The 20,203-nt window shown below is 38.4% G+C and overlaps 6 protein-coding genes across 12 annotated transcripts; 5 read left to right on the top strand and 1 right to left on the bottom strand.

Moving 5' to 3' along the window:
* The first annotated feature begins 589 nt into the window (after positions 1-589).
* LOC111800531 (E3 ubiquitin-protein ligase RDUF2) lies at positions 590-4,655 on the top strand. Of its 4 annotated transcripts, none has more exons than XM_087125861.1 (3): positions 590-1,780; positions 2,420-2,534; positions 4,518-4,655. In XM_087125861.1, exons 1-2 carry the CDS (start codon positions 1,027-1,029, stop codon positions 2,497-2,499), a joined length of 834 nt encoding a protein of 277 aa, XP_086981987.1. In that variant the 5' UTR covers positions 590-1,026; the 3' UTR covers positions 2,500-2,534; positions 4,518-4,655. The 4 variants fall into 4 exon arrangements, with proteins under 4 accessions (XP_086981987.1, XP_086981988.1, XP_086981989.1 ...); XM_087125862.1 differs by lacking the exon at positions 4,518-4,655 and adding an exon at positions 3,533-4,018; XM_087125863.1 differs by having other exon boundaries at positions 591-1,780; positions 2,436-2,534.
* On the top strand, positions 4,388-5,159 carry LOC111800182 (uncharacterized). The gene is made up of 2 exons (XM_023683772.2): positions 4,388-4,743; positions 4,848-5,159. The coding sequence occupies exons 1-2, from the start codon at positions 4,478-4,480 to the stop codon at positions 4,984-4,986; spliced, it is 405 nt and encodes a 134-aa protein (XP_023539540.1). The 5' UTR covers positions 4,388-4,477; the 3' UTR covers positions 4,987-5,159.
* A 143-nt stretch (positions 5,160-5,302) lies between these two features.
* On the top strand, positions 5,303-7,428 carry LOC111800530 (aspartic proteinase PCS1-like). 2 transcript variants are annotated; one of them, XM_087125860.1, is made up of 2 exons: positions 5,303-5,733; positions 5,874-7,428. In XM_087125860.1, the coding sequence occupies exon 2, from the start codon at positions 5,982-5,984 to the stop codon at positions 7,068-7,070; it is 1,089 nt and encodes a 362-aa protein (XP_086981986.1). In that variant the 5' UTR covers positions 5,303-5,733; positions 5,874-5,981; the 3' UTR covers positions 7,071-7,428. The 2 variants fall into 2 exon arrangements, with proteins under 2 accessions (XP_086981986.1, XP_023540033.2); XM_023684265.2 differs by having other exon boundaries at positions 5,303-7,428.
* A 940-nt stretch (positions 7,429-8,368) lies between these two features.
* Positions 8,369-11,588, top strand: LOC111800528 (putative protein S-acyltransferase 16). 2 transcript variants are annotated; one of them, XM_023684262.2, is made up of 7 exons: positions 8,369-8,795; positions 9,331-9,423; positions 9,507-9,608; positions 9,786-9,863; positions 9,976-10,074; positions 10,168-10,263; positions 10,740-11,588. In XM_023684262.2, the coding sequence occupies exons 1-7, from the start codon at positions 8,523-8,525 to the stop codon at positions 10,845-10,847; spliced, it is 849 nt and encodes a 282-aa protein (XP_023540030.1). In that variant the 5' UTR covers positions 8,369-8,522; the 3' UTR covers positions 10,848-11,588. The 2 variants fall into 2 exon arrangements, with proteins under 2 accessions (XP_023540030.1, XP_086981971.1); XM_087125845.1 differs by having other exon boundaries at positions 8,644-8,790.
* A 974-nt stretch (positions 11,589-12,562) lies between these two features.
* Positions 12,563-16,311, top strand: LOC111800529 (protein FAR-RED ELONGATED HYPOCOTYL 1-like). 2 transcript variants are annotated; one of them, XR_015422257.1, is made up of 4 exons: positions 12,563-13,116; positions 13,458-14,035; positions 14,146-15,578; positions 15,668-16,311. XR_015422257.1 is itself a non-coding variant. In XM_023684264.2 (3 exons), exons 1-3 carry the CDS (start codon positions 13,079-13,081, stop codon positions 14,217-14,219), a joined length of 690 nt encoding a protein of 229 aa, XP_023540032.2. In that variant the 5' UTR covers positions 12,563-13,078; the 3' UTR covers positions 14,220-16,311. The 2 variants fall into 2 exon arrangements, 1 of the variants encoding a protein (XP_023540032.2); XM_023684264.2 differs by having other exon boundaries at positions 14,146-16,311.
* Positions 14,453-16,643, bottom strand: LOC111800180 (laccase-17). Its single transcript, XM_023683771.2, has 4 exons — positions 16,321-16,643; positions 15,686-16,214; positions 14,666-15,616; positions 14,453-14,591 (listed from the first exon to the last, which is right to left on the bottom strand). Exons 1-4 carry the CDS (start codon positions 16,438-16,440, stop codon positions 14,461-14,463), a joined length of 1,731 nt encoding a protein of 576 aa, XP_023539539.1. The 5' UTR covers positions 16,441-16,643; the 3' UTR covers positions 14,453-14,460.
* Between the last annotated feature and the right edge of the window lie 3,560 nt (positions 16,644-20,203).

Below are 20,203 nucleotides of genomic sequence, written 5' to 3'. Positions count from 1 at the left end.
ACTCTGATACCATGTTACGAATCGCGGATCTCCACAATGGTATGATATTGTCCACTTTGAGCATAAGCTCTCATGGCTTCGATTTAGGCTTTCCCCAAAAGGCCTCGAATGTATGATCATTTTCTAAATTAGTCAACGTGGACTCACTCCCAACAATCTTCGAGAGAGGTGAAATCTGAAAGGAAAAACTTAAAAAAGTACAATATCCCCGGTGAGCTTGAATGGTTATATGTTTAATTTTCAACCGCGTGTAATTGAGCCATTCAAATCATTGTGCACGTTTTTTAAAAAGTATTTATTAATTAAAATTTCATATTATTAGCGGCACTCGATTTTATAATTTGGGATGGGATAAGAAAGTAAGTAAAAAATATTGTATTGAAATAAATAAAATATAATTTTTTTAGAAAAACAAAAATGACGTGGATTTATATAATTGTAATTGTTTGGATTATTCAAATTGAAGACATGCGGATGGCGACAACGTATAATAATTAATGCTAATTATTTATTTATAAATTAATGTAATGTAATTAGCTGGGTAGTTAAAGGTTGAAAGCGTAAATTCCACGCTCTAACAAGCGGCGGCGCGTTCGCTGTTGAAGGTTCCACGCAATTTACTTTAACCTTAATTCTTTTCGAGTGCTGCGAATCTCTTTGTCTCTCCATTTTACTACAGCACTTAAAAAGGCGAAGCGTTTCTGCAATCTTGGCATCCTTTCTCACGACCATTTTTGGATTCTTGAAGCTTCTTGGCGTCCGTTTATTTATGAGCATCGAATTTGAATCGGTAATTTCAATCAATTTCTTTACCAAACTTTATATAGTTAGGGTTTATTCGGTAAAGGAGTTCGTGCCATTCGTTCGATTGATCGATTGATGGGATCGACATCTTTGTGCTACAGATGCAATGGGTTCGATCTCCTAGATTCGGTCTGTTGTCCTGTTTCCTGTTGAGAATTCGTGGAAGAATTTGGGTTACCGCCATCTCTATCTCCGTTTGATCGTCGATTTCCAGCTATAGCGATGTACCACGACGACGCTTCCGACCCAGACCCTTTCTTCGTTCCGAGATTGCGTCGCAGCGGAAGAAACAGCGAGGATCGCTCCCCTTTCAATCGTATTATTGTTCTACGCAATCCCTCTAATGTTGGCGCTATTAGTAATAATGATATTGGAGGTGGAGGAAATTATGAGATTTATTATGATGATGGTACCGGGGCTAGCCTGCGCCCTTTGCCTTATAATATATCCGAGTTCTTGATGGGATCGGGGTTTGATCGTCTTCTCAATCAATTAGCGCAGCTGGAGGTGAACGGGGTTAACCCATTGGAACAACCACCGGCTTCTAAGGCTGCAATCGAATCGTTGCCTGTGGTTAAGATTCTTGATAGTCATGTGCCTATGGAATCGCATTGTGCGGTCTGTAAGGAGCCATTTGAGCTCGACTCTGAAGCTCGAGAAATGCCGTGTAAACATATTTACCATTCGGATTGCATACTTCCTTGGCTTTCTATCCGGAATTCTTGTCCTGTTTGTCGGCACCAGTTGCCTACCAACAGTGGCAGAAGCTCCCCTGCGTCTGCTGAAGAAGTTGTTGGATTAACAATTTGGAGGCTTCCGGGTGGGGGATTTGCTGTTGGAAGGTTTACTTGGGGTAGGGAAGCTACCCAACATAACCTTCCTGTTGTTTACACTGAAATTGATGGTAGTTTTAGTACCACCAGTGGTGTTCCAAGGAGGATTACATGGGCGTCGAGCCGAGGAAGATCAAACGAAGGTGGTGGTTTTCGTCGTCTTCGACGCAGTTTCTCCTCCTTTTTTGGGAGGTTTAGAAGTTCATCCCGTCGTTCTAGTTCGGGACCTGGTTTAATATGAAGGAGCTTCTCTGCTACGTTAATTAATATGAATTCCCACACCATGTACTCTCTTTAGAAATTGCAAGCGACACGGAATGCATAACGGTCCTTTGGACAACGTGTAGTATGTCCAATTTTTGTTTTACTAGGTGTATATAAGCTATACATCAAAAAAGAAATACAGGATTCAATAACTTATATGTAGTTGACTGGAGAAGTTTTTGACACTGTGGGATACATGTATATGTAGAGAAAGATAGGGAAGGGAGAAGACTGTACAATCTGCCTGATCAACGGTTTTTGGCAGTTCAAATATTTGGTTGTCTGTTGCTGTTTGAGGTTAGAAGGATGTTTAGTAGCAATGTAACCTTGTAACTTCACTGCAAAGCAGGTCTTATCCTTAAAAAATACGAAAATCTACTGTTTTTAGTATGTCTGTATCGTTACCTTTCATGGTTTCAAGTTAAGATTCATCTGTCAGACATTGTTAGTGGCATTCATGATTCTTAAGGAACTCTTATTGTCTGTTTGAGCTTACTCTCATTACGTCTTTCTCACAGATTTCATCTCACTCAGGAACTCTTATCCCACCTTTCTGTTTCTGGAGGAGGATCCAACCTCTTTAAGGAAGGCAGATTGACAAAGCTGATAGGGTGGGGATAATTTAATACTCAGGTATGGTCTCTTTTGTATTATTACATTGAAGAACTTTTCATTCAGGGCCATGGGTAGAGATTTTTGTTTATAACAAGTTGATTAATGTGCATTATTATCAAACCCATGCTGGTGTACTCAAATAGGCTCTTGGCTCTAGAAAAAGCTCAAGTATTCATTGGCTTTCTCGTTTGAAACCTTTATGCACATTTGTATGTTGGCCACCCACATGCTTGTTATCTTTTTCTTTTGATATTTGTGTGTGTTTGCCTCAGCCTACTTACAATTTAACTATTCCCATGAGACAATCGTCTAAGCCCACTCTAGTTTGGGCTTGGGCGGTAACAAATAGTATCAGAGCCAGACACCAGGCGGTGTGCTAGCGAGAAGATTGGGCGCCCAAAGAGGGTGAATTGTGAGATCTCCCCATTGGTTGGAGAGGGAACGAAACATTCCTTATAAGGCTGTAGAAACCTCTCTCTAATAGATGCGTTTTAAAACTGTGAGTATATCTGCTAGTGATAGGATTTGGTTGTTAGAAATGGTATCAAAGACAGACACTAGACGGTGTGCGAGCGAGGAATTGGAATTGGAATTGGAATTGGAATTGGAATTGGAATTGGAATTGGAATTGGAATTGGAATTGGAATTGGAATTGGAATTGGAATTGGAATTGGAATTGGAATTGGAATTGGAATTGGAATTGGAGTTGGAGTTGGGTTGTTATAGTAAAAATGATTTCTTAATGTAAAGATGCCAATTGAATGCATGTGCAACTTCAGGAGTTTTCTAACTTGATATCAAAACCAAATGTAGCTTTATTCCAAGTGTCGTTTCCTTTATGCTGCCAATCAGAGGATACCAAAGTGCTTTCTTTCTTGTATGAATTGTCAGCACAACAGCCTGTACTCCTTTTCCATGGTTGATTGCTGGGAGAATGAATGGAAGTTTATTCGTTTTGTTTGGCATAAGAGAAGTAAGTTCACATGTCTTAGAGAACTTTTTCGAAATTTGTGCAGATTCCTGTCTAGTCATGCCATCAACTGCTGTTGTAAAGCCAAGCTATGATTGTTGGAATTTTGTACTGATATCGTAACGTAAAGGACACAAGGCTCATCCAGATCAATATGAACCGAGGAGCTCTGTTTTGTTATTGGAAATGGAGGTTCTTTGGATGATGCAAGATGAAGGCTTTTCATGTCTTCTACCATTTGGATTTTGGATTTTGTCTGTGAGAAGAGACAAGAGACTGGACAATGCACTCCACTCGCAAAGTGCAAAGGATGTTTGGATTTACTTACCCATGTTTCTTTGTTTGGTTGTCTAAGTTGGAGTTCTTGACACGTTTTTCCACTCTGCTTCTGTCACTATGAAATGGATTCGGGTTTTTTTTTTTTTTATCGAAGTCCACCCCTAACTTAGATTGTCCGTTTTGTGATTCTCTTCAAGATTTCAAAACGTGTCTACTAGTGAAAGATTCTCACACCCTTAGTTTCCCTCTCCAATCAATGTAAGTTCTCACACCCTTGATTTCTTTTTCCAACTAACGTGGGATCTCACAATCTACCCATTTGGCACGTTGGGCTAGTTTCTTTATTGGCACACCGTTCGATAACTAGTTTCGATACCATTTATAATAACTAGTCTCAATTTTAAAATGCGTTTGTTATGGAGAGTTTCTACCTCTTTATAAGGAATGCTTTGTTTTTTCCCTCCATGTTAGATTTATTTTTGGGTTGGTAGAGCTTTTTTTTATTTAGCTATAAAATGTATTAACTTTCCACAAAAAAAAACGACACCATAAAATCCAGATGGTGGGCCATCCTTATCCACACAAAACATCAGTCGGACAAAGCCTTATCCATATTTGATCTCCAAAACATCTCTTTATCCATATTCAATCCCATTCTGACCATCAAAATATAAGCGCAAAACCTCGATCCATTCAAACGCTGCCTTCGATCATGGCGTCCTTATGTTCATTTCCACGCATTTCTTCTGCAGATCCCATCAAGCATCTCGCCGCCGCCCCCTTTCCGCCGTCCAATCGCCCGATTAGACCATCGGCGTTGTCTCTCCGGCAAAGCAGCCGCAACCAGAAAAGAACTTCTACGATTGTCGCCGCCATCGGAGACGTCTCCGCTGACGGCACCACGTATTTGATCGCCGGCGCCGTCGCTGTGGCTCTCGTTGGTACCGCCTTCCCTATACTCTTCTCTCGCAAAGACCTGTAAGCAAAATCTCTATTTCTCCTATAAACCACATTTGTTCATATTGAGATCATTTTTAAAATGCCGTTTAATACCGCTGTTTGAATGGTCTGGTCCTCCGTAGGTGCCCGGTATGCGACGGCGCAGGGTTTGTCCGGAAGTCGGGGGCGGCGCTGAGGGCCAATGCCGCTCGTAAAGACCAAGCTCAGATCGTTTGTTCTCGTTGCAATGGCCTGGGCAAGCTCAATCAAGTGGACAAATAAATTACTTTATTTTATTTTATTTTTTATTTTCCGCCCTTTCCTAATGTGACTGTAATATAATATTAAAATATATTATAAGTCTATGTACCTTGAGCTTATAATATATTTTAATACCATACATTGTACTAAAATCTCATGATTTTAATTCAGAAACCTTCCAATTATTAATTTAATGATTTTGCTGATCTGGCAGGCAATATCCACGTGTCAACGCTAATGTTGACTCTGGCTCGGCGACCAATTTACTGACTGTTTCTTCTCCACGTGTTATTTTCATTAAAATATATATTTATAAAATAAAAAATTAATATTGCCAAAAATAATAGAGTTAAATATGTTGCATTCTTGCACTATAATTATTATTTTATTATTCAATGAATTGAAACACCTAGGTGTCCTTTTCCAATAATTTCCCCAAATAGGGTAGCCAAATTTTACATTCAATTTTAATTTAAAAACAATTTATAGCCTTCTTAATTACAATTTTATTATTTTTTAATTTTATTTAACTTTTGATTTTGAATTTAATAGATCTATTTAATTATTATTTTTTGGAATTTATTCATTTTCTTTTAATAATTGGTCTTTTTTTATTGTCGGATCTTCGCAGGGGAGAAGTTTCTAATAAACCAAAACAGAGCCCACGAATTTCCACGGATTCTTTTCACTCTGCTTCTTCCGACAGCCCCAAAAAACTTGCAATTCCAATTTTCTTGGAAACAAAGAAGAACAAAATGAGGGATTATTGTATAAGTTTAAATCCCTTGAACAACCCATTTCTCAAATATTGTTTCTCTTTCTTCTTAATTTCTCTGGTTTTTGTCTTTCAAAATCCATTACTCTGTTTCTCATTGAACCCAGCCCTTATTTTGCCCCTCAAAACCCAGGTGATTCCGCCTGAATCCGTCCCGCGATCTCCCGACAAGCTCCCTTTCCGGCATAACGTCAGCCTTACTGTCTCTCTGACTGTCGGAACGCCGCCGCAGAATGTCACGATGGTCATCGACACTGGCAGCGAACTCTCATGGCTCCACTGTAACAGATCACAAAACTCCTCTTCTTCATCTTCAACATTCAACCCAGTCCAGTCCTCTTCCTACACTCCTATCCCTTGTTCCTCCTCCACGTGTACCGACCAAACAAGGGATTTTCCGATTCCGGCATCGTGTGATTCAAATCAGCTCTGTCACGCTACTCTGTCTTACGCCGACGCCTCTTCTTCAGAAGGAAATCTCGCCGCCGATACGTTTAACATCGGCAATTCCGGTATTCCGAATGTGGTTTTCGGCTGTATGGATTCAATTTTCAGTTCCAACAATGAAGAAGACTCCAAAAACACCGGATTAATGGGTATGAATCGTGGATCTTTGTCTTTTGTTTCTCAAATGGGTTTCCCCAAATTTTCCTATTGCATATCGGAATATGATTTTCCCGGTTTGTTATTACTCGGAGATGCCAATTTTTCATGGTTGGCTCCGTTGAATTACACTCCAATGATCCAAATATCCACGCCATTGCCGTATTTCGATCGAGTCGCTTACACGGTTCAATTGCAAGGAATCAAAGTTTCCAACAAGTTACTTCCAATACCGGAATCGGTCTTCGAACCGGACCATACCGGCGCCGGTCAGACCATGGTCGATTCAGGCACACAGTTCACTTTCCTTCTCGGGCAAGCTTACACCGTTCTCCGAGACGAGTTCCTGAACCAAACCGCCGGTTCGCTTCGTGTTTTCGAGGATCCGAATTTCGTTTTCCAAGGAGCTATGGATCTTTGCTACCGAGTTCCAACGAATCAAACCCATCTCCCGCCGCTGCCAGCGGTGACGCTGGTGTTTCGCGGCGCTGAGATGACAGTTACCGGCGACCGTATTCTGTACAGAGTGGCCGGAGAAATAAGAGGGAACGATACGATTTATTGCTTTACATTCGGGAACTCGGATCTTCTGGGCGTTGAAGCGTACGTGATTGGGCATCTCCATCAACAAAACGTGTGGATGGAATTCGATCTGAAAAAATCGCGGATCGGGTTGGCGGAGATCCGGTGCGATTTAGCGGGTCAGAAATTGGGCATGGGCCCGTAATCTACATGACCCGGGCTCATTTGATGGAAGCGTTTTAACTATATCGGGGTGGGCTCAGCACTTGATATTCATTAAAATCTAACGGGCTTTCGTGTGTAGTCGTAGGTCCATACTGTTATGGTGGTCCTTCAGCCTTTAATACCGTCCGTGTGTGGGTCCCCCTTACCATCTGTTTTATTTAAAAAAAAAAAAAAAAAAACAAAAATGAGTTTGATCTGACGGGTGTAGTGAGTTTGAGTGAGCTGCGATGTCGCCACGTGTAAGAATACATTTTCTTTTCTTTTTTTCTTTTTCCGCCCCACACATTTTAAATATTCATGAAATATTAATTATTTATATAATATGTTTTTTTAGACAATATTGTAAGCGTGACACAAGCTACCTTTATTAAGATTTCGTCTGAGATCCACATCGATTGGAGAAAGGAACAGAACATTCTTTATAAGGTTCGAAAACCTCTTTTTAGTAAACGCGTTTTAAAAATCTTGAGAGGAAGCGGAAAGGGAAAGCTCAAAGAGGACGATATCTGTTAGCAGTAAGCTTGGGTCGTTACATTTTACATATCTTTTGTCAATTTACCGCAGATACAATTGCAAATTGTAACATGATCGTACCAAACAAAGACCGTTGTGATTGTTAACGAGCAGTTTACCAGCCCTAGAATCATTGCTAGGGAAGGCAACCACCAGTTAATTGCAATCATTAACAGTGTCCAACATAATATGTCCCTACACTGGATAGGTATTGTCATGGATGGACACTAAGAGTGGCAAGTGAGGAGCGAGTGGTCAGATGCAATTATCGATCCAGATAAGGTAGAGCTATGTGTACAAATTTATAGTAAATGGATAGAAAGGGACGTTATTTTGGTATGCTCGTTGTTAAGGATTGTTGAAGTTCCAAATTGGATAAGTAAGAGACACTATGTTCAATGCTTCATTCAACGATGAGCGCTTTTTCAGCATCGCCAACAACACCCTCGTCGTCGTTTTCATCAAACCCTTCAAAATTGATGTCGTTCAAATCACACTAGGACAAATAATGAGCGTTTTAGGCTAAAAGAATATTTAAATTTATTTTATATTTGAGACGAATTTATATATTTATTATGTTTTTTTTTTTTTTTTTTTTTATTTAAGAAAATGAGTTTATTTTAAAAAGAAATTTAGATATTAAACAAATGGAAATATTATAGTATCACACGCAATTAGCTTCCAAACAAAGTAATTTACTGTTTAGTACCCACCCAAAAGGGCAAGCTTTCGTTGAAGGACCAATAAACCAAAGCCCAAATCCGTAAAACGCAATCCACCGGTGCCGCTCCCCTTTCTACATTTAAGCGCTGTTCTTTGTTTCTGAACATACCATTTCGCACCAGAATAATTCCTTTACCCCGCCGGAGCCGCCGGACCCTCATCGCCGGTGGGCTTCCCTCGCCCGCTTCCCAATAAGATGAAGCGGGCCTTTTCCTTCTCTCCTCCTGTCGCCGTCGTCGTCTTGGCAATCTCCTTTATCTACTTCTCGACGATCTTCATCTTCATTGACCGGTGGTTCGGACTCATGTCCTCGCCTGGAATTATGAACGCCGTCGTTTTCACCGCTGTGGCTCTCATGTGCATCGCCAATTACGTCCTCGCTATCTTTACGGATCCCGGTCGGGTCCCCTCGACCTATATGCCTGATATAGAGGATTCTGAAAACCCTATTCATGAGATCAAGCGTAAGGTACCCAATCCTAGGTTTTTCCTTTTAATTTCCTTTGCTTTCATCGTTTCCTCTGTTTATTTTGTAGCTACGTTCTTTCGCGGAGTTAAAGCTGTTTGGTTTGTGGTAATAAGAATCCTTAGTACAACGTTGATGTACATCTTGTTCCCTTGATCTCATTCTGAATGTGTTTTGGAATTGAAGTTGAAAAAAATTTAGTCAGTGCCATGGTTTATTGTTAGCCATGGCGAATTAATAATTCGGTCCCTTATTTCTTGGTTGAGTTTCGCTATCTTTCTATTTGTGTTAGATCAATTAGTCGCCATCTTGTTAGGCAATGAGCAACCTAGCGAATTAAAAGCATGCTTCTATGAGTCCTCTTGATCTGAAAATTATGTAAAGGTGGATGAATTTGTGGAGCTTGATTGGCGTTTAGGAGACTCATTTTCATATAAACAGAACTAATTCATGAAGGAAATTTGATCAATCTTCGATCATGTTTTCGTTTTCGTTGTTATGAGCTTTGAAGGATTGGATCTTGTTGATTATATTACAGGGAGGTGATCTGAGATACTGCCAAAAGTGTTCTCAATATAAGCCTCCACGTGCACATCATTGCCGAGTTTGCAAAAGATGCATTTTGCGAATGGTATGTATCGTCTTTATAACAGTTTTCTACCCCTTAAAATTTTGTGTAGGTGTTGTACTAAATGTTGTTAATAAAATGTAAAGGACCACCATTGCATTTGGATAAATAATTGCGTCGGCCATGAAAACTATAAGGTGTTCTTCGTGTTTGTCGTGTATGCTGTGGTCTCGTGTATCTACTCCCTGGTAAGTCATTCGATGCAATGTGATTTAGACTCTCCATTAGCTCATTTACTCATTCGATCTGTCGATTCTTTCTTTGTTTCCGAGCCAGTTTTTTCCTTGTGTTTTACTTATTGAAGTAGTTGCTTGCTCGCTCCTTATATTGTTAAAACTATGTTTCATTGTTTGTTGGATCTTCAGGTATTACTAGTTGGCAGTCTCACAATTGATCCTTCTAAGGATGAGCAGCAAATTGGAGGCCCATTTAGGACCGTATATGTAAATTCATACTCCGTCCTTCCTTTCCCCCTTTTGAAACTCGTCATGCTTATTTTTCCATCAGTCGGAGTTTGGTTTACATTAGTTGGTACCCTCATTGTCATTGATACAGGTTGTTGCTGGACTGTTGCTAATTCCGTTAAGTATGGCTTTAAGTGTTCTTTTAGGCTGGCACGTTTACCTAATTTTGCACAACAAGACTACAATAGAGGTTAGTTTCTAAAGGGTTTTGTTTATTGTCTGTTTGTTTGCCAGTGAATTTCCAATTCAGGCAGATTTAATATGCATTTTGTTTGCCTTCTAGTATCATGAAGGAGTAAGAGCTATGTGGCTTGCGGAGAAAGGTGGCAATGTGTACTCACATCCATATGATCTTGGTGCCTTTGAGAATCTTACCACGGTACTTACTACAGCTTGTTTTTGCTTCCCTTCTTTTGCCTGGTTTTTAGGTGAGAGAAATTGTTGATAATTTGAAATGATGTGGGGGTCATTTAACTTAAATGTTCGTTTTGACACCTTAAAAAAGAAATGCTTGAGGCTTATTTGTGTCTATGGTTGATCATGAAGGATAGGAAGTATCGTGAAGCGTGGAAAATGTAATGTATTTACTTAATTGTCAGGCTTTCATCTTTTTTGCCTTCAAACGTGACATTTATTAGATTGTTCAACCTAGAATGCATTCATCCATTGCCAGGTAGCTTTAATGGACACATGAAATATAATAGATGGGGCTGCATAAATGTAGTCCTTTTTTATCGTCTTCTAACGTTTGTAACTATGGTTTTCTTAACTCGATATTTTAAAATATAGCTGGGTGTTGGACTACCCAAAGTCTTGCCTTTATGCTGTCTGAGCTGTTCTATCTCGTTTCAACAGATTCTTGGCCCAAATATTTTAAACTGGATATGCCCTATGTCGAGACATAAAGGCTCTGGTCTTCGCTTCCAAACGGCCTATGACAAATCAATTAGCGCATCGAAGTGAAAAGGAAAGTTTCATTTCTACCCTTAGACATTTGTTTTAGAAGAACAAGCTATGCAGCTCTCAACCACCATCAGGGATTCATATTTACTGAGGTCTTCAGCAAGTGATGGTTCTTTGAAGAACCCAAATCTCAGACAGCATTGTGACGGTTGAAATAGATACATTGCCATGACTGCCGTGACTCATTGGCTAGTTACTGAGATTATCTATTCCAACCTCTTTCTTGTCAACATCAAGAACTCAGCAAATCTGTTTCAGGTATCATTTATCCTTTCTTGTTTGTTTTTAGGGGGAAAAAAAAAATACCATTTGAAGTTAGGGTCTGCAGAATGTCAGAGGACGACGCAGTTCATAGGTTGATGTAGAAAAGAGAGAGATCCCAGATGTGGGCGGGTGTTTGTGTCCATGAGTTTATTCAACACGCTAACAAATTGTTTTGTGTAGTTGTAGCTCCGTAACTTATAACAAAAAAGGAGGTAAAGTGCAATTAAGATGAAGGAAATCTATTGTTTTTGCTTTGAAATCTTTCATTTGTGGTATTACTGCTTAGTTTTTACTTGTTTCTCCATCCAATTCTTCATTGTGATTGAAGCTAATGCTCTCCACACTCAAAATTCTCAAGCTTTTTTTTGTCAGTTTTTATTTCTGACTAGAAATGGAGGATTGATGAAGAAGCCAAAATCCACCACATCAATGTACATTCATATACTAGATTCTTATAATTACCTTCTCCTTTATTAATCTTGAGGTGAGAATTTCTTTTCCTTTTAATCTGACGTTTATAGAATGAGATGCATTTATATGAAGTTGATTAACCAATACCTCCTTTAGCTCCTGCCATAAAAGAAGAGCTCTATTATTTGATTTCTTTCTTGTTCTTTATGTTGTTATGGAGAATCAGAATCAAGCTCTTCTTCCTCTTCTTCTCTACCTCGTGGTTTTACATTAATAAAACTCTATAATTTGATGTATGTCACGGGGTAAATATATCTGACTGTTGGAATATGAAGCCCGTGTGATTTGAAACAGAAGCTCATGTCGTATCCTATGTCGTCTCTGTCAAATGTCGACATTGTTCAAAATAGATCATGTGTCTTTCTTTTGTCGACATCATTGATTGTTCTATAGCCATTAGAGACTAAAGTACCCCGATACTAGTAGAACTCCGTCCAAATTGATAGCCTCTACGATAAGTAAGCTCTCGAGTCTCATACCCCTTATATCCTTCTCCAAATCTAAGGAGTTTGACACTCTTGTTGAGAGATTTGTCATCCAATCAATGGCGACTTGAAAATTTAGCTTTATCATACTAAGAAAACAAAATAGAACTAGGTATCCTTTTCTCGTTTTCAAAACAGGTTTCATCAAGGATCATGATTTTCATCAACTTGCTGTTAAGAGCACTAGCATCCATCATTCAGAAACAACTCGATGCCGCTATGTTGGAGACAGAAAAATTGCTCGAGTAAAATGGGACGAATGTTGAGATAGTGCCCATCATTCAGAAACAACTCGATACCGTTGTGTTGGAGTCATAAAAACTGCTCGAATAAAACAATCTCAACGGTTGTAGAAAATGTCACTCTACATTTTCTTCGTTTTCATATTCATTTTAAAGATAGGTTTGACTTGAATGATCTTCGCTATTAATATTGGAATATAATAATATCAATCAATTCTTAGAACCATAATTTTTTAAGATCAACCAGAAGTAAATTTCAAAACCCTAACTATACGCTTAAATTGAGTTATTATATATATAAATAATTACTTTCCCTACATTATCCGGAACCTAAGATTCTGAAAAGACAAGGAAATGCAAAAGACAATTTCCCAATGCAGCTACCAACCGCTATCCCTTTAAAACAGCTCAGTGATGAGAGGAATGGGGTTGGTTGGGGGAATGGAGGAAGCAACTCCCTCGGGCCACCCACGTGAACTCGATATGGACGTGTCTATATCTCTCAGTGCCGCGCACCAATTACCCCCAACTCTCTCCCCCTTTTCTGGGTCTGATTTGATTTGAAATGATCGCAAAGCACTCTCCTGCCAACTGACCCATAATAATATCAACCAATCACACAAATCTTCGACCCTCTAAACACCCACAACTCGCCTCATCTTCTTCCACTGAAATCGGATTTCATTTCTGGGCTTCTGGGTTTCTGGGTTTCTGGGTTTCTGGGTTTGCGTCTCTGAATCTGATCGATTTTCTTGTCTTCCGGATTGAGATGGAGGAGAAGGAACAATACCCAACTGAGATCAACAGGTTTGCCATCTGGGTTTTTAAAGATTCTTGCTCTAACCGACTCTTTTATCAGTTTTCGAATCTGTTTCTTGTACTGTTTAATGTCTCTTTAATGTCGGTCTAGTTCTAAAACGGTGGATGTGGATCGAGATGGGGTTTTTGATTCATTTCTGTTGCTTAATCTTTTTAGTGTCTGATCATTGGATTTCACTTATTCCCCGTTCTAGAACTTCCCTCAACCCTATATTCATCAAGTAATTTTGTGAGAGATTGAAGCATTTTCTCTTGTAGTTCCTGTCTTGCATCTTTTGTCCTGTTTCTTGTCTGATGAATTATGTTGTTTTTTTGTTAAACTTTTGCAGTTTCTATGCGATTTCCAAGAAAAGAAAACTGCCAGCTGAACACTTGGGCTTGCCTTCACCAAAACATAAACACAGCAATGAAGCCTCCCCTTCCAAATCTGTCTTTCTTCATGCTGGCCTACCCGAAACAGAGCTTATGACTGTGCAATTCTCAAAGGGTAATCCAAATGTAATGTGTATCGACAAGGGGTCGACGCCTGAATCGGTAAAAGATAGCAATAGCTTCAGCGACGAGTCGGATTCTGTGACGTCGGTGTTCTGTGGAGTAAAATTGGAACTGAACCAGGCTTTATCTTGCACACATGATAGTTCTGAAAGCAACCATTTCTCTGTTGGAAGTTCCACAGCAATGGAATCGAGCTCGACCGAACAGGAAGTAGCGTTTGCGAGAGGGGAGAACGAAATGGAAGCAATTCACAAAATTCAGAAGCATATGCTAGAATTGGATAGCCATGAAGAACATGTAAATGATGATCTTGAGCAATGTACAGAGAAGGAACTTGAGGATCTTTTCCATTCGAACCAGTTGAACACGAATACGTATGTTCTTTCGTCGGGAAGATGGACAGTAAACCACGGTAATAAACACATGATCCATAAGAATTTTGATCGGTTGAATTGAATTGGTTTTTACCATGTGCATTCATATTTATCCATTTACTAAATCACACTCATTCTCTTGATGCAGAGGCTCAATCAAGAGCTAGAACCGCAACGATCGATCAAGAATTCGAGCAGTTCTTCTCCATGTTAATGCTGTAACTCCGAATTGTCCCTCTTTTAGCTAGCTAAAGAGTTGCAGTGGCTGAATCAAACTTTACAGAAACAACAAAAAAGGCAGGTTTTATTTGTTCTTTAGAAAACAGAGAAGGAAACAGAGTAAAGGAAGCCCACTCTGTTTCCTTAAAACAGAGCACACACGACAAAGAGGAATAAAGAAAGGAATCTGGGGATGTTTTAAGTTTACAAAGATTGAAGAAAGAACAAAAGGAAAACCCAGAAATCAACACTTTGGAAGATCGGCTGGCGGCGGCCGTAGTTTCTGGTCGGATTTTGGGCCGTCGAGGACAATCCATGCCATTCTCAGCCCCCAGCTCGTGTGGACGTCAAAATGGCAGTGCATGAACCAAACCCCTGTTAACCAAAATTTGAATGTCATATAAAAATGGAACACATTTTGAATGGTGAAAGAGAAATTGTTATCTCACCTGGGTTATCGGCGAAGAAACGGAAGGCCAACCAGCCGCCGGCGGGAACGCCGGCAGTGTTCCTCTCAACCGGGTCAACCAGATTGAAATTAGCTGGATCCTTATTCATGTCGAAATTCCCAAAACCTTCTCCGACAATAAAGAAATTATATCCATGAAGATGGAGTGGATGACTCTCCGCCCCCAAAATACTCGTCCCCTGCAAAACGACTTCCACGCTCGCATTAAACGGCAGCACTACCACACTCGTACTGTTACTCACAAATGTATTATTGAGCGGCACTCCGGTGTAGTTGAAGGGAAAAACCGGCTTGGCCGGAAAATTAGTTCGGTAAACCCCATTAGTCCGGCGGGAGAAATACGCCTGCAGAATCGCCGTCTTCGGCAGAGCAAAAGAGACATTATTAACAGAGGCAGCGAATTTCGTACCGTTGGGACCTTGACACGTGACGTTTTTCGGACATGGCGCAGTTCCAAGTCCGACAGTGAAGAAAAATTTCCTGTCGACGGTTTGTGGGACATTTGCAGGGAATTTAGCATTGGCAAGAGACCGGAATTTTCTCGAGAAATTGGCGACGAAATTCGTGTCGTTAATTGCCGGGAGATTGGGAAGTTGAGTGGCCGGAGTTCGGGTGGTGGGTGAGTCGCCGTACTGGAGGATTCCGACGGTGGTGGAATTGTCGAAAGTACCCTGGCCAGTGAAGTACGGTCGAGCCGCCATGAGGAAACTTCCGTTGGTGAAATTGGGATTTGTTTTAAGAAGAACATTGGAGGTTTGGCCGGGAGTGAGCAATATCACGTCGGTTTGAAAGGGCTTGACGTAAACGGCGTCGGCGTCGACGACGGTCAGAGAATGGCCGGCAATAGTGAAGAAAAGCTCGTCGTTGAGTGCAGCGTTGATCAATCGGAGTAGGTACGTTTTACCAGGCTTCACTTTTAGCTTAAATGTATCTGAAAATCAAAATTTAATCATTTTTAGTGTTAATTAAACAAAATTAATAGAGGGATTAAAGTGATTACCATTAGAAGAGGAGCAATTATAAAGAGGACCAGGGAGTCCATTAATGGTGTACGCATCGGAAACATTCGGCGCTGCTCCGGTCTGCAGCGCCTGCTGAATCACACTCTCCGGCCTCACATTGAACCACTCACCCAAAATGATTGGGACTTCTCTGTGGGGCTTCTCGAACGGATATGACTCATTCCGGCGAGGGAGGATGATAATGGCGCCGTGAATTGTGGCTCTCAGCCACGAGATATGGCCGTGCCAAAGCAGAGTCCCTCTTTGGCCGTCGAGTGAAAAATTATAGGTGTAAGCTTGGCCGGTCTGGATCGGACATTGGGTCACATAAGCCGGTCCATCGGCCCAACCGGTTCGGATCTGCCGGACGCCGTGCCAGTGGATGGTGACGTTCTCAGCCACGTGGTTGACGACCTTGATCAAGACTCTGTCGCCTTCTCTGGCCACCACTGGCGGCCCGGGGAGCTGCCGGTTGACGGTTAGAAGGTTCACCGTATGGCACAGCCTCGTTACGTTCTGGTACCCTATCTGTAAAACCCGCCGCCAGTCATTATTCCACGCTGTTCCGGTCACCTTTTTTTAATTTTATATTTAAAAATAAATAAAAAACAAAAAAAAAAAAAAACGGCCATACATTGAAAGTGTAGTGTCTGGTTACCCCGAACGCAAGCTCCGGCAAGAAACACGACAGAAGTGAGAGAAAAACAGTCAGAGCCGCCATTGATGAAGGCTCTGAAGGGCGGAAGGCGGCCATGGAAATTCAGTAGCTGTGGAAGAAGATGAATAAATGGGGGTTAATAAATAGAGAAAAATAGATTTTTTTTTTTTTTTTTTTTTTTAAATTTTATAATTTGACACAGTTTAATTTGAACAACCATGATTATGCTTTATATTTCTTTAAAATTAAGGAATTTCTTGTTGAATTGTTTCATTTCATCACACTGTTCTTCTTTTTGTCCCTTGTTCTTTTGTAGTTATACATTCAAGTTTAAGTCAAGTTAATTATAGAATATATGTCATTTATATTTATACGTAATTATTTCTATATGTTCGTGTTAAAAAGAATATTACATGAAATTGATGCAAATCGATTTATATTATATTTATGTTTATTTTAATATGTCTTTTTAACTTCTAATTTTGGCGTTTGGTGTGTATTTTTGAAATTTTTTTAAATCATTAGACATAAAATTTAATTTTAAACGTAACATATTAGCTAATATTTTTTAATATTTTATTTATATTTAGATCGGACACGAAATTTAAGATTTATACTGTAATAATGATTTAATTTTTAAAAATATATATTTTTTTTACCATTTCCTTAAAGTGGATTTTTTAATTCTTAATCAGATTTTAAAAACAAAATTTAACTTGAAAAATAGTGTTTATAATTACTAAATGCGACATTTCTATTAGACAAAAATATATATTATTAAATAATGAGAACAAAGATGTTTCATCTAATTGGTCTTCTATTTTGCTCGAGGAATTTCACCGTGCATTTTCTTACGTTAAAATGTCAATTTTGTTCTGTTTTTTTTGTTTGTTTCTTCTTTTTCTTTTGTTTTATCCACTTTGGGTTGAATTTACGTTATTTCAGTTGGACTTCTTTCCATTTTATTAAATGTTTTTTTTTTTTTTTTTTTTTTTTTTTTTTTTTTTTTTTTTTTTTAACGTTGTTGTGTATATAGTTTGTAAAGACGGGTTAGGTTGTTGTTTTGGATTGAAAATTTTTAAAAACCAACCTCAAAATGAATTTCTTGCTCGAGTGACTCACGTAAGGATCGCAATTCAACTGGACCAACTTTATATTTTCGGGTTGGATGCCATTTTTTTTAATATCGAACAGGACATAGTTGACATTCAAGAATATCATGTTTACTAATATATAGATAAAATTTGATGCACGTGCTTGTTAGACGAACACGACTCTCCACAGTGAATGGTATGATATTGTCTACTTTGCATAAGCTCTCATAGCTTTGCTTTGGGCTTTTCAAGAGGCTCCATACAATGGAGTTAATATTCATTGCTTATAAACTCATGATCATTCTCTATCGATATGAAACTTTCACCATCAATAGTGTAAATAAAACCCATTTTTATCTGATTACCTAAAAGTAAAATTAAATAAGTAAAAAAAAAAAATATAGGGGAATAACAAAAACATGAAAAAACTTATAAATTGATGAAAGCGACTAATTTTCACTTAATTTCTTGTATTTAAAAATGTCTTTCACATTAAAAAAAAAAAAAGAAAAAAAAAACTAAAATTGATTCACGAAAAAAACAGAGCATCAAAATCAGGGGGTTGAAAATACCCATTGTTCGTTGGATACCGCCTTCTTTTTCGGCTGCGGCGGCGGACAGTTGACCGCCGCCGCAATCCGCCACTCCTACCGGGTCGGCGTCGAACACTCTTCCTCGTAATGAAAAGTCGTCTGTCTTTAGAAACAGAGCTTATTTGGTTGTGTTTGTAAGACTATGGTGAGGTTTTGGAACCCTAAGAGGAGCACCGCCGTGGACGGTGGTGAGAGGAGGCGAGGGAGGGGGGATTGGAGGTGGCAGTTTTGAAATTTTGGTCTGTAAGAGAGGAATAAATGGACGGCGGGGAGATCTGGAAGACGGCTTAAGGAAGAAGTGGAAGTCGTCTACAAAATCATTGGGCTGAGATGGGCTGTCCAATAAAGCCCATATTAAGATAAGCCCATAACTCTAGATGTGATAGTTGGGCTTTAGGCCCAATTTAAGGTCCATCAACAAATGAATAAAGCCCATGAGCAATTAGAATTAGGCTCTGTGCCAGCTCGATCCCAACCAGCCTAATCCATTACTTAAAAAGCTTATACAAGGTTGACTTTGGGTTGACTCATTTGATCAAAATTTACTCGAACCGATAATTAATAATGAATTATTTAAAGATTTTAAAACTTGTCAAACCAAATTTATTATATTTACATGTTTTTGTTAATTTTACTTAAATAAAATATATTGAATTTTTGTTTCTTTTTTAATTATCAAATCAAATAAAAAAAATGAATTAAGAAGTGGTATTAGTAGTTTTTTTTTTAATTTCCTTTACCATTTTTTTTTTTAGAGAATTTATAAAATAATAAATAAAATATAATTTTCTCTCTCCTCCTTTGAAAACTTCCAGAGTCAACGAAAGCAGCCCACATACTTTAATTTTATTTTAAAATTAAGAGAATTTCATTGGATTCCAAATTTGTTGGGTTGTATTTTTTTATTAAAAAAATTAAATAAATCTTCGAAACGGTGCGTTTGGTTTTATTTTGTGGAGTTTGGTTTGGAATTTTTGTGGTACACAACATCCAAAGCATCTCAGCCATATGCCTTTCTTTGTGGCTTTCAACTTCAACCCATCTTTTTCCTCTACTTAACTCAACTAGTTTCTCCCAATTTCATAGCCTAACGTTTTATTAATTTCTCCAAAAGAAAAAAAAAAAACATTTAACACTAAATGTTCGTATAGTTCGATGGTTGTCACGTGAAATTTAGTGTCCATTCATAGACATCCACAAAATTTTTAAAATCTAGCAAAAATATAAGGCGTAGAAGCTTAAGAATCTAAGAGAAAAGTGTTCATATCTATCTCTCAATAACTGAGTGTTCATAAGATTTATTGTTCTTATCGATTTTGTTATCCCTTATGGATAAGGGGTATCGAAGTAAAATACTTTCTTGTCTGTAGTTTTGTTTTCGAGTTATATTAATAAAAAAAATACTCATTAGAATTTGTTTTAAAAAAAAAAAAAAATTTAAAAATACTCTCAGAGTTAGCTATAGATAAAAACCGTTAATACTTTATTTCAAAAATATTTTAACTTTCAAAACTGTTTAATAAATATCATTGAGCTCTCCAAAGTTTAATTACCCTAAACCCTAAACCCTAAACCCTAAACCAATACCCTTAAGCTTTTAGAAAAATAGTTTAAAAAGTTTTTACCATTAGTACCCATTTTTACCATATATATAAAGGGTAGATGGACGGTTTCCATCTATATATTGACAGTAAGAACTTTTAGAATTTATCTTGATAAAGGTTAAGGATGTCGATGCTACTTTTGAAAGCTAATGAGTATTTTTTTAAATATAATACTAACGGTAAGGATACTTTCGAAGTTTTTAAAAAAATTGAAGAGTATTAATGAAAATTTTTAAACAAAATATTAACGGTTTCTATCCAAAACTAACTCTAAGGGTATTTTTGGAACACGAATTACATTACACCGTCAAATGATGTATGAGCGACTCTTCATTAGTGATCCGTAAAACTATATTTAAATCGATTGGTCATTCTTAATTATATGCGAGATAATAAAAAACTATATATATAGTAAATTAATTCAAGTTGGGGGAGATTTAATGTAGTGGGTGCATAAGTAGAATTCATATAAGTTGAGGGGCTAAATATAAATTTTAATATTTGCATAATATGGTGTGAAAGGATAATATTCCATAATTTGGAGGGTTCCTAAGAAAGTGACACATTT

Source organism: Cucurbita pepo, chromosome 8 (genome assembly GCF_057944985.1).
Source record: "Cucurbita pepo subsp. pepo isolate OVF chromosome 8, ASM5794498v1, whole genome shotgun sequence".
NCBI lineage: Eukaryota > Viridiplantae > Streptophyta > Magnoliopsida > Cucurbitales > Cucurbitaceae > Cucurbita > Cucurbita pepo.
The sequence above is the reverse complement of the archived record's forward strand: the minus strand, read 5'-3'. Positions and strand labels throughout refer to the sequence as shown.